The following is a 12,788-nucleotide window of genomic DNA, read 5'->3' on the forward strand; positions in this document are numbered from 1 at the left end:
ATGTTAGAAGAGGTCATGTCAGTAAGGCAGTAACCCAAGGGGATTTCATGCAACTAGGAACACCACTGAAATCTTTAATTTACACTCCATTAAAATAACTTGCCAGTCAAGCAGGAAGGAATTGTTTTGTCTGCTCCAAACAACCCAGCTAACAAGCAGCAGCTGCCCTGACGCTGTGGATCACCATTCCTTAATTTCAGCAGTTGTGAAGACAAGCACTGCAGTGGGTTACTTACAATGAGTCTCTACAATTCCATCATAACTTTCCAGCAAAGACTGGTTTGTAAGAATGTGGAAAACAAACAAAATATGACATAAGTTAAGCTCCTCTTTACTATGCTTTTATTTTAATATTAGGACATAGTGGCATCTGAACAAAAGTATCTTTCATGGAGAAATACTGTATGGTTGATCAGCCTCTTAACTCCTTTAATATTGCAGAATTAGATTACTTGGAACAAGTATAGTTTGCTCCTCGATTTACTTTATATGCAGTGATACACATCAATTTGATGTTGTTCAAAACAAAGCCCAACAAAACAAGGTACTATAAACCAACACTTTGTCACCAGCAAATTCTAGTTACACTTTTTTCCTACTTAAAACTATCTCCTGAGCAGATGATCCAGTCTGATATTTACTCAGCAATAACTACCACCACTGTGTCTCCCAGAAACTCCCCTGGCAGCTGAAGGCAGAGGACTCATGTAGAGGTATCCATGTGCATGTGCACAAACATCCCAAAGGATGCTCTGGTGCCAGAACCAATTTAAACCATCACTAAAGGCAGAACAATTTTAACTGTTTGCTTGATCTGGAAGGATTTCTGAGGTTGTGTAGAGACAGCTTTCCATGTTAGTAGTCTGATTTGCCTAAAAGCTGCAGTTTTGCCCCACACCAAGGCTCTTGCCCAGCCATGGAGCATGCAAACCATTGCAGTACACAGGGCTGTGAGCTACAGAGCCCTGCAAAGGAAGAGCTCAGTTAGTTCCAAGACATCAAGACAGCATTCTTGGGAAGTGATACTTCCCTTATGGTAATATGAGAGGTAATTCAGCACAAAGATAAACTGAATCCTGTAAGTGCATACACTGTATAACAATGGGGAACACAGAAAGGCAGTGGGTGAGCCTCAGATAATGACAAAGGGTGGGCACAGGATCACTAGGAAAAGCAAACTGCACAGTGAGATGTGCAGGCTGGAAAACATCCAAGTGTAACATGTGAGTTTGCATGGCTAGTGCATGAACTGAGTGCATGATTTTAACATTTCCTGGAATGTCCAGTGTGTGAATGAGGTAATTTATCACGTACTCAAGGCTTCATTGAGAAATCTCTGCCACAAAATAATAACTTACAGCTCAGCATAAAATGTGTTTAAGTGAAGCTGGATGTTGGTCTCAAACTGCTGGATTAATTTTAACACCTCCAGGTACTATTTGATCACCCTCACTAGTGATGTGCATAGCATTTATCCTCTGCCCTAATGAAAGCGGTACATGAGAGAGAAAGGAGTCGTAATCTCCTGGCTCTGGCAGCCATACAGGTATGGGGGAGAGAGGAACCATCTCCAGACAGGCAGAACATCATTGGCAAAAGGTACATCTGCAGCCTCAAAAGGAGGTGATGCACCTTCCAGGTGATGGCCAAGATGCAGCCAGGCAGCGCAGCTGTCTGTGAAGCTTGCACATTAGCCAGGCAGTGCCTGCACCTCACACAGCAGGGCTGTATATACACCTCCTCTGCCTAAACCTCTTTTCCCATGTCTTCTAACAAGAGGTGCTTAGAAAGTTTAATTTCAAACAATTAATGAAGTCTGTCTATGCCACATCTAGATGCTGCAGATGAATCTGTGTATTGGAAGACAGAAAGCTGAGGAAAGGTCTCCAAAGTTTTCACTGCAAGGGAAGTTACTCATATGCTGAAGCTGCAGCAAGGGCCTTAGCATGTTCACAAACTCAAAATATGAGGCTCAAGATAAATTTTATCTAGGGCAGGACACAACCTCAACCTATGTCAGCAAGAGATGGCCATCATAAAACTTATTTCCCAGTAATAGTACAGCTTTGCCTGCTCTTAAATGTCTGGATCCTAATGGCCTAGATGTGTTCAGCCAGCTAGCTGTGCATTCCAGATGTTTTGATTTTTCATGTGTCTGCAGCTTTGCCTTTTTTTTTTTTTTTTTAACTGGTTCATGACTGGGCCCAGAATGTTTTTCCTCTCCTTAAAATGAACATCAGGCCTGGGTGACTTCTTATTGCCAGAGGAAGGGCAAAGAAAAGATGGATCCATTATTCAATGGGAAAAGACAGTTTTTAACAAATGGTGTGGGGAAAGCAGAATTTTGAATGCCTTTCTCATATCAGACTTCAAGAAGAGGGTCAGCTGTGACCATGTGTCTTCCATAATTAATACCAGCAAGAAAATCTAAAAAGGAAAGGAATGAAACCAGACAGTGTGCTGGGATCTTACAGATCTCATCCTAGGGCACTACAAGAACTAACAGATGAATATTTCTGCGTTCTTAATATTTACCTGAATTCACTCACGATGAATGAAATACCAGAAGATTTAAAAAGAGCTGATGTTGTGTCTTCACTTACAATACTAGAAAGGATTCAGGAATTAAGATCAGCTGGAATGATTGTCTTTCTGGGTCAGGGGGAAACCCTCAATGCCTAAAGTTAAAAGATGATCAACAGCAAAAATAGCTTTAGGAGTTAATCAGAAGCTTAAAACATTACCATGCCATTGTGCAAAAAACTGTACTTGCACTAGGATTTATAAACATTTATCCACAATAATTGTAACATAATCCTTCCACTGCACTCAGTGATGGAGCACCATGTCCAGCTTTGAAAATCCCATTTCAGAGGATGATGTGAGCTAACCTGAAAATTAAAGGAAGTTCAATCCATCACTTAATTAGCAGACAAGAATAACAACAGATAGTGATAGGAGCTGAATTTCAGCCTAGAAGGACACTTCAGTCCATCCACCAAAAGAAAACATAGCTTATCAAATACATGTTAAATAAATGAGCATTGCTATTTCTTTTCACTGTATTTCAGTGATGTTCTTTCCATTTTCAGTCAAAACCCTCTCAACTGTAGAAAAACTCCTGTCTTGACATCATATAAATAAACTAACTCAGGACTCACAAGTAACTTTTTAACCTACTAGAATATCCACAACATTAAATAAATGAATAAATCTGAAAGTTATGCTTTCGATTCAAAATGCTAGCTCTTGTTTTGATAAAAGGGTACACTCAAAAATGATACATCCTCTATTAATAGGGTCAATTCTGGACAGAAAAAACCTGTTTCACAGAAACAGTTAGGCTTGAGGGGATTTTGACAGTAGGACTAATATTTCTGAGCCTTCTCATTCAAAGTTTGCTAAATTAGTTCAGATTTGCATGGTACTGTTTGACTGACACCCACTGAAATCTCTAATACTGAAATACTATGGTTCCAATTAAGTCATGTCACTTAGGTGACATTCTTCCACTGTTACAGATTTTGTATATACATGAAAAATTATACACTCTGTATAAAATATATACCTACAGCCTAAAGATGTGAAAGTGATATTGATGTGTTGATTTACAGAGCAGGAATCCAGTGAGGAACATTTGAATATCTACAGTCTGTGCCATCCATTAATTTCCTTAATTTGATCTAAACTTAAAAACCTCTGACAGATTTCAGAAAGACATAATTTGAGGAAAAATGAATGTTCAAAAATAAAAACTATTACTTGGTTTTCCCCAAAACTGTAACCTCTCCAAAATTCCCTCATCTATATGGTTTAAACTTTTTAAGAGTTGTGGAAAAAATTGGTGAAGTTTTTGCTCATCCCTCATGCCTTTACAGCAAAATAATCAGAAGATCTTGAGCTTCCCAAGGGGATGCATAGAGCTCTCCTCCTTTTCCTGCCAGGTCCCAGAGGCAGAACTTTTAAAGTGGATATACTTTCTGCAATTGAAAAATAGTTCTCTAAGCAAGCCAACTACTGTAACTTGGTTTCCAAAGCAGCTTTTTCTTTTATTATTTTTTATTTGGGATTGACTACTGACTTGGTAAACTGAATTATACTTAGGCTGCAGTATACATTCTATTTCAAAACGTTACCATCAGAATTCATGCAGTCTCATCCATAATCTGAATTTTCTCTTCTAGTGAATTACAGGAGCTGTGAGCTCCAACCCAAGTTTGTCCCTTGGGTAGGGCTCTCACGAGGTGTCACCCACACGTGAACTCTCTGATCTGCAAGGGGAGCTGAGCACACACTGCAGCTCTTCCCTGAACACAATATCAATCAGGTCTTCCCTCTCCACCCAGCCAGCAATTTTCCACAGCATTATAGAAAAATATAGACATGTACTATTTGACAGGTAGAGAACAGCATATCCCACACAGCTCAGTGTATTCAGTTTATCATAGAAATGCAGTTTTTTGGAGACCCTTACCTCTCCATCATAATTGCACAAATTCAGATAATGGGTAAAAAGGTTACCAATGAAAGAAAGCCTGCCAGGTATTTTTGACATGACCAATTTTTGGAGGAAATCATGCTTAAAAAAATAGCTCAAGTATACTTTATGCTTGGGTCTGAGTCATGATCTCACAGCAAATAAGAACAAAGGTAGGCCAATTATTCTTTACCTAAACAAATGTCCAGACATTCAGTTTTCAATAACCATAACTCCACTTTATATACTGCATAATCTTAGCTGGAAGGAGGCATGTTCAGCTGCCCTATTCATCCTCCATGTGAAGTCATCCTTCAGCAGATATAGAAATAAATGTTCATATAGGCAATTGAAAGAATGTCTACTGTTTCATGCCTGGCCTCTGTTTCTACATTGCAACTATAAATTCCAAGAGTTATCTTAATAATGCTCTTTTCCAGCTTGATTTTTTTTACCTAGATTTATTGTGTAATCTAATGGCCCACGTTATTTCTCTATTTCTAATACTAATATACTAAAATGAAATAATATAGTCCCTATACATTATCAAAGCTACATCTCAAGCTCAAAATTTTGAACCATTAACTGTATTATGTTGCATATCTGAAACCAGCCCTAGTTTCACTACAGTTTTTCAGACTACTCTAAAAGACAGTAAAATTTCTGATTTTTCTTTTTTAGATCACAGTAAAAAAACCTGCATTTCAATTTGAAAAACAAAAAGTATTGGTAGTAAAGAAGAAATCTAGCATTAATTTTGTGAAATAATGAACATTTGTATACACAAGTACTATATATACAAGATCTTTCTTCTCTGCCCTCGTGAATCTAAAACAGTTGCAGAGGAAACAAAAATACTTTAGGCTAAATACTAACATTCTTTCCTTTGCTATTCTTTTAATAACAAACCTCCTTGGATAGCCAACCCCTAGTCTTACATGTGTTCTGTATTTGTAGGTACATCCCTGTCAGGAAATGCTGTGGAATAGAAGTTCCTGACAAATAAAGTTCTTGGCCTTAAACATTCCATAGATATTACTCAAATGTCAGACAGAATATTTCCTAAACTTTGGCCATTATTCTGTATCTATTTAAAAACCATAATTTTTATGGTTCTTGGAGATAATTAGTAATACACATATGGGTTATATGGTCACTGGAGTTTTTCATAAAAACAATATAGGGAAAACATAATTAATTCCACTTTCTATGGTGCTCTTATTGCTTGCTTCACATGAAGAGAGCATAGTTATGAATCCCACTATATCCCCAAAGTCCTTTGGCCCCCTTCTAATAACTAGGGATGGAACAAACAGGTTTTGTCTAGTTTTGGATCCAGCTGAATATGAGATAACCAAAGGTTTAGTCTAAAAGTATTGGCCTTGCATTCCAATCACCATGAACTGCAAAGTAAAGGGCAGAGGAAAAACCGGGGAGGAAAGTGCAATGGAGAAAAATAGAGTAAAAAATAAAGTAAAGTGAAGCAATGTGAAGCCAAGTAATAAGGCAAATATCAAAACTCAATAAAAGGGCACAGAGGAAGGAAATTGAAAAGACAAACATTAGTATATTCTCTGCTTTTCTTGGAGGAAAGTATGGGTAACAGAAATTCATAAAGTTCTCCAATCAGTAACACATCCCAGAGGTGAAGAAATCCTATTTTAATTGATTCAGTCATGAAAGTGAAAATTAAAAGAGAAAGGTTTACCTATCTCCACTTTTATTTAAACCAGCAGATCCTTAAATGATGTTCAGTCTGCAAACAAAGTCCCTCACCAGGTGGGAAATGCCAGACTCAGACTGTCTCTGCAACCCTGTTTCCCACTCTTGGTCTGAAGATTAAGCAACAAATTTTGTAGCCTGGGTCAAAGTATTCCTCATTATAAAATAATACTTCCTTTCTCTTTTAGCAAGATGAACCTGGCACCCAGAGAAATTACGGTCTAAGTTGTCCATTAAATTCATATGAAGAGTAACAGGTAAGTACAAAATGACCTTCTTGAGTCCTTTGCATTAGACAGTATTTCACACAATAAAACTGCAGCTGACACTGACTTCAGTTACTGTTACGTGGTTTCAGCTCTGCAAATCAGAACCCATGGTCTCGGATTTGCACTTCCAGCAACTAAACCAAACCACAAATCCATACAGCCAGCCTTCCCTTGTGAAAGTTGAAGCAGCATGTCTGTCTCTGCCACACAGCCCTCAGTGTCAGAGAGATCCACTCTGACCTTTCATGGCTTCACCTACAAGGATTACTTTTGTCTCTGCCTTAAGGTGCCCTCCTGCCAATAGAACCCAACCTCTCAGTTAAGTACAACTCACCTTGCACAACGCAGGGCAAGAATTCTGTAGAAACCCCTCCCAACATATAATGTAATTAAAATGAATCATCATGCTTTACAGTCCTTGAAATTATAGCCACAATTTTGTATTTCCTATCTGTTGTGTGCTGAGCTTTGCTGGATTGCTGTTAGCACCACTCATTCGTGTTATCTCTTTGGTATTAATTGAAAACTATAAAAGAAACCAAAAACAGCATTGTGTTGCCCATGTAAAATTCCACAGTAGAAACAAATCCAGACAAGCCAGCTTGATCTCCTGTGTGCACATACACAAAACCATGGGGTTTCACTGACATGACACAACAAAGAATGACATTTGGTCAAACTCCTCTTCCATGTCAGGTTGTTTAGGACCCCACTCTCCACGTAACAGAATCTCCTGCTCCCAGTTCTCCATGCCAGCCCCTTTGATCCATCTAAAAGCCATTTCCTACTTTAGCCATCTCATTCAGCCTATACCAGCCCTCTGCCACCTCTTCCACTTTTCCTCTTCAAGACCACATAAACACCCTTGGCTGCTGTTAATGCTCTCTTGTATTACTCAGCCCTTGCCCCAGAGCCCTGCCTTGGGGCTTCTATGTTTTTTTTGCTTCTGCCATATCTACTGTCCCTCCACCATCCAGGTCTGTCCCTGCTTCTCACAAAACTTCTTTCAAATCACTTTGGCCAGTGTTTGGAGTTTACTGGGAGTCATCCAGACAGTCCCATTTCCAGAGAAAAAAACCCACACTGTGCATTTCCATCTCCCTTATAGTATGCTCCCTTCAGAAGTATCAATATTTGTTCTTCAGCATCTCTTACAAAAACAACTCACAGTAACATCTTGTCTAAATTAAAACAACCATCCCAATGCAGAAAGCCAGTACTTAACAGGTTTAATTCATGCTCAAGAAGACAGTAAGTGTAAGCTATAAATACTAAAAGCACATGCCATGCTGTAGCACAACTGATATACACTAAACTTCCCTTTACAGAAATTTCACCTAAAATTCTAAGCAATGATTGAAACCCTTGCTTGAAGTTGTAAAGCATAGTCCAACAACATTTTGATAAAGTGAGGTGATAAAGTGAGTAAAGTGATAAAGGAACAGCGATTGCCATAAAAATCACATCCCATTAAAAGGATACACTTTTTGTTCTGTAAATGCCACATGATTTCCTTTTCTCAATGCACCAAATAAATGAGAAAATACAAAGGGAATAAACTGCTGTTTAAAAAACTTTAACCTGGTGAAAAACATACTGTTACAGGATTTTCTATGAAAGTTTTCAAATTTTAAAAACTTGACTGGGAAACATAATTTACTATAAAATCAATAAACATTGGTTACCAAGGCATAAAGAATTGTACATCTATTGTTTTTTGGAATAAAGGTTTTCCTTTTTGCAATACTTCTCAAGATCAGAAATGAGTTTCCACATTACAGTGCTAAATAATCAAGAGGTTCTGTGAGTGAGATCAGTAATTTAAGCCCTCCCACCTCCAGCTTTTCTATTTGCTCTCTTCTGCCATTAATAAAGTGCTTCAAACACAGTTTCCTTTGTAGAAACAAACAGATCATCTGTCTCCCTGAGTAAGACTAGGTGTCATCACTTTTCCCTTCTTTGTGAAATAATAAAAGTCATGCTGCAGGAAAGAAAAATTCTTTTAAACCTTATTCAAGTGGGAATAAAAACTGTGACCTTGGATGCCATGTGTGTGAAATGAAAGTACAGTTTCAAGTTACAAAGGTCTATAATCTACACTTCTTTTTCCTATGGATTTAGGATGGAGGGACAGCAATTTTTATTCTGTACTGAAGGGATTCTACTTCTTGTTCGTATTTAAATATAAACTCTATGAAGAGTAAAATTAGAATAGTACTACTTTTATTTCCTGGTTGAATGGCAATTTACCTCGTTTTACACCATGCAGATTAAATGGCTACTTTTAAATGCAGTTCTAAGGAGTACTGTCAGAAAAACTAAGTTAAAAAGAGGCAGGGCTCCTGCAGCCCATTGCTCAACAGCTCAGTGAAAGTAGATTGTAATCTTATATTATCCTCCACATTTGTTTGCATTCTGAAAGCATTTAAGCCTTTCCAAATACACTTGATCTGTTTAGTTTTTATACAAGAAATAGTTGCAGCTGCCTTGTTAGGACCCACAAAGAAGAGTTTTACTTGTAGGGTTTAAAGATTCTGTGCCTGCACTGATGTCTATTTTCGCTTTATTTTTCCCTTTTTAATCTTTCTCACACTTCTCCCACTTCAAACCAATATTTCAAATAAAGCTTCACAATACAGTAGCACATTTAGACTGTAAAAGATTTTGATTTACCATTTTGACAGCTCAACATTTTTAGCTTGTACACAGCACCCAGCCAAAACTGAACAACAAAAATGTTTTGAGCCCTTTTATTTTCAAAACAAATGCTTTATGTACAAGAATCCGTTGTTTAGAAACAACACACACAGATACACACACACATATACCCCATATTATGCAATAACTGATGCTTGGGGTTTATTAAAAGCACAATGATTGCAAATGCATTTGATTATTTTTTTGCAGCATGAAATTACCAGTTACCTTTCAGGAAAGGAGCCCTCCGTGGCACAAGCCTTTCTGTGATTTCCACCTGCTCCTGCTGATGCTGTTTAACCAGGTTTCCTTCGCTGCCAGCTCTCAAAATCTTTTCCCCTAGCCTAATTTTTCGTGACCGGCTGTTAAAATCTTCTTTCCTAGACAAAGGCGATTTAGGAGCTGTGTTAGCCGACACAGGTCGAGCCAAGCGAGAGGGTTTGGACATCCTGCCTGTGCAGGAATGTACCTGCTCCAAAAGCAATTCCTCAAAAAATCCTTCGCAGCTCACTTTCCAGCACAGAGGCTGGGGAGTTTGTGTGCGCAGCGCAGCTGGATGTGCAGTGCTGTGCTGCCAGCCTGATCAGTTTTAAACGCCCAGCGTTGGGTGGTCACGCAGCTCCCCAGACCTGTGGAATGCAAATGTGTGCTGGGATAAAACAGACGGCTCTGTCCCGGTGCTGAGCCCCAGCCACGGCGTGGGGAGCAGGAGCTCTTGCAGGGGCTGTGTGGAGCTCCTGGCACCAGGGGAACGCTCCACCTACGCAGGTACAGCGTGGAGAACCACCCAGCTCGGGGTTACCTCTGCCTGTGGGACCCTCCCGGGCTCCTCTCCCAGCCCTCTCTCTCAAACAAACACTGTCTTGTTTCAGCAGATTTCCTCAGAGTGTGCCAAAACCACACTGCTTCAGTGCTGCATGGTACATGCCTGATGTCAAGAACACATTTGTCTTTGAGTTAAGCACAGTGCAAGCTCAAATTGGATTAAATGATGCATATTCTCCTAGCACTGTTTTAGCTAACTCACCAAAAGAAAGGACGGATTGACAGCAAATATTATCTCTCTTTGAAAAATGGCCCAAATCCCTTATTATTAACTGGCATTGTTTAAGAAGCAACACTGCACAGAATATTGCCCATTATACTTTCCTATTTCAATGGTATATATGTATCTAGAAAACCCCTGGCTTCTTACACACTACAGATAATCATGTTCTTTACTGATTCGCTAAAGAAAAAATTCCAGACCTCAGGCTACATTATTTCAAATTTCAGTTCCTGGGTGCTCATCTTTGAAAATGCCCAGGCAAATCCTGCCTAACTTTCTCTGCCAGCTCTGTGCTTGTGAATGCTGCCAAGACAAAGAGCATTTGGTCACATGAAAAGAAAATTCCATTCACCATAATTTTGGAAACAACTTCTAAAGAAAAACAACACAGTGCAAACAAAAGAAAACATCACAGCTACAGTTACAGTAAAATCTTAATGCTGTATTTTAAAATGTATTTCTCAATATCCCAGGCAACCAGTATGCTGCATCTCTAATAGAATATGAGGGTCCATTTTATTTTAAAACTAGAACAAACAAGAAAATCAATATTACACAAGCTAAACCTACTAATAGATATTTAGGAGAAATGCTTAATAAGCAAAAGGTGAACAAAATGTGCCTTAATTATTACAGCCCTTCCTCATTTTCTGAGACAGCAATTGTGCAATGCAGTAAAATATTTTTGCAAGTTATTTCTATATTGTTTCCAAGAGTCCTACATTAAATAGGTACTTGTTTATGATTCTCTGTAAAGCATGGTGTCTATTGCTTTGTTGCCCCATCAAGAATGGGCCAGATTAAGTGCAATACAGAAAGCCTTGCAATGATATTATTCTGCATATTATATTATCAACACAGAAGGAACTCTGAGTGGCAAGATTTCTACTCACAAGGAGAGACCTGAGGGGCATGAGAGTAACTGGGCTCATTAGCAGTGCTCAGGCACAGCAGGTCATGCAGAAGACAATGAAGAACAGAAACAGGGGTGAGATACAATGATGAATGGAGAATTAATCACGTAACTGGAGTAAAGAATGAGTGAAGAAGGAAGAGAAAATGTGAAACCCAGTATGTATGTGACAGCTCAGTTGTACTGAGCCTAAGAAGTACTGTCATTGCCTCTCAAGATCTTGGACTGTTTGACCAATTGTAATTTTTAATATCTTCCATTATGACTTCTCACTGTGCAAGCAGACACAAATGCTGTATGCTTAAGAAGCTTTTTAAAGCCATGACAATAATGCCTCTGACACTACAAAGACATATTTTAATTCTGCAAAACACAGAACAATTGTGAAATAAAATCCAGTCTTGAGTGACAACAAAAATAGTATTTCAGTTTTTAAATCACTACTGCTAAAGCAAAATCCAACTGAGGTTGCTGTACATTACAAATTCACCCAAACTAAGCATCCTTATCACAGGTTGCTCATAGAAAGAATGACCTCATCTGTGAAGGGGAATCTAATTAGATGGTCATGTTTCCTGTAACTTAAAATAATTTCTGAGCAAAGCAAAGACATCATGAATGCAAGATTTTCCTAAGGCTCTCTCTAGTGACGTAGCAAGAAAGATGAAGAAAGGGAGCTCCATCCATCAGCTTTTGCTAGGAAAGGCCCTAAGTTGTCCACTTGGATGCTAAGGTGACACTTCTGCACTGAAAGAGAGCAGTGACATCCTGGTTTTGACAAGAAATCTTTTTCTCACAGCAGAGATACAGCCCTGCAGAAATGGGGTGAGTCAAACACATTCCTCAAACACGGGAAATTCCTGGAATACTCCAGTCCAAGATAACCATTTTCAGGAACAGTGTCTGATGGCACTGTGTCATGGGAGGAGAGGCTGGGAGAGCTGTGCCTGCTCAGCCTGGAGGAGGCATCTTCTCCATGTGCACCAGCATCTGATGTGGGCATAAAAGGGGAGGGAGCTGGGCTGTTCTCAGTGGGGCCCAGCAGCAGGACAAGAGACAACAATCACAAATGGAAACATGGGGGGGAAAAGAATTTAAGGCTTCTTATAGAGTGAAGGTGGTCAGACACTGGAACAAGTTGAACAGGGAGGGCATGAAGTCTCCATCTTTGGAGATAAGCAGCACCCAACCAGGCACAGCCCTGACCTGCCTGAGCTGGGGGGTGGATTATGCAATCTCCAGAAGTGCCCTACCACCCCACAGAGTTTTGTCATCCTGTATTATCAAACTTCTCAGAAGCTATTTATAATCTGGAAGCTTAAATATCTTTTAATCTGTCCAACAGTAGATGTACAACCTTTCTCCAAAGCCCCAGCATCTAAACTATCCCATGCCTGACTGCCACTTCTGGGAGGATTTGCTTCCTTTCTGGTCATTCATCCCTTCTAGCTTCCTGCAATCTATGGCACAGTGTTGCCCAAAAAATGTCCTCTTTCTGTTTGCTTCAAAGGCTCCGAGATGTGAAGTTGGTGATTCCAGCTATCACCATCAAACCCTTAAAAAAAATCCCCCAAAAAAGCAAAACACCAAAAAACTCCACCCCAAAATCCCCCCAAACCCTGAAATAAACCATCCCAGAACATCAGCAGGCTGTGTTCAGGC

At 39.3% G+C, this 12,788-nt stretch overlaps 1 protein-coding gene across 8 annotated transcripts in view; it reads right to left on the bottom strand.

The window, feature by feature from the left end:
* Positions 1-12,788, bottom strand: part of KIAA1217 (KIAA1217 ortholog) — a 335,499-nt gene that overhangs the window by 221,269 nt on the left and 101,442 nt on the right. For 2 of the 8 annotated variants that reach the window (XM_063149872.1, XM_063149863.1), the window contains exon 1: positions 9,394-9,694. The exons of 2 other annotated variants lie outside the window; for them this stretch is intronic. In XM_063149872.1, coding sequence (XP_063005942.1) covers positions 9,394-9,613 — 220 coding nt within the window. In that variant the 5' untranslated portion in view covers positions 9,614-9,694. Of the gene's footprint in view, positions 1-9,393; positions 9,697-12,788 lie in introns of those variants that run through there. 4 more of the 8 variants (XM_063149854.1, XM_063149909.1, XM_063150000.1 and 1 more) reach the window with 4 other exon arrangements.

This window comes from Melospiza melodia, chromosome 1 (genome assembly GCF_035770615.1).
Source record: "Melospiza melodia melodia isolate bMelMel2 chromosome 1, bMelMel2.pri, whole genome shotgun sequence".
Taxonomy (NCBI): Eukaryota; Metazoa; Chordata; class Aves; order Passeriformes; family Passerellidae; genus Melospiza; species Melospiza melodia.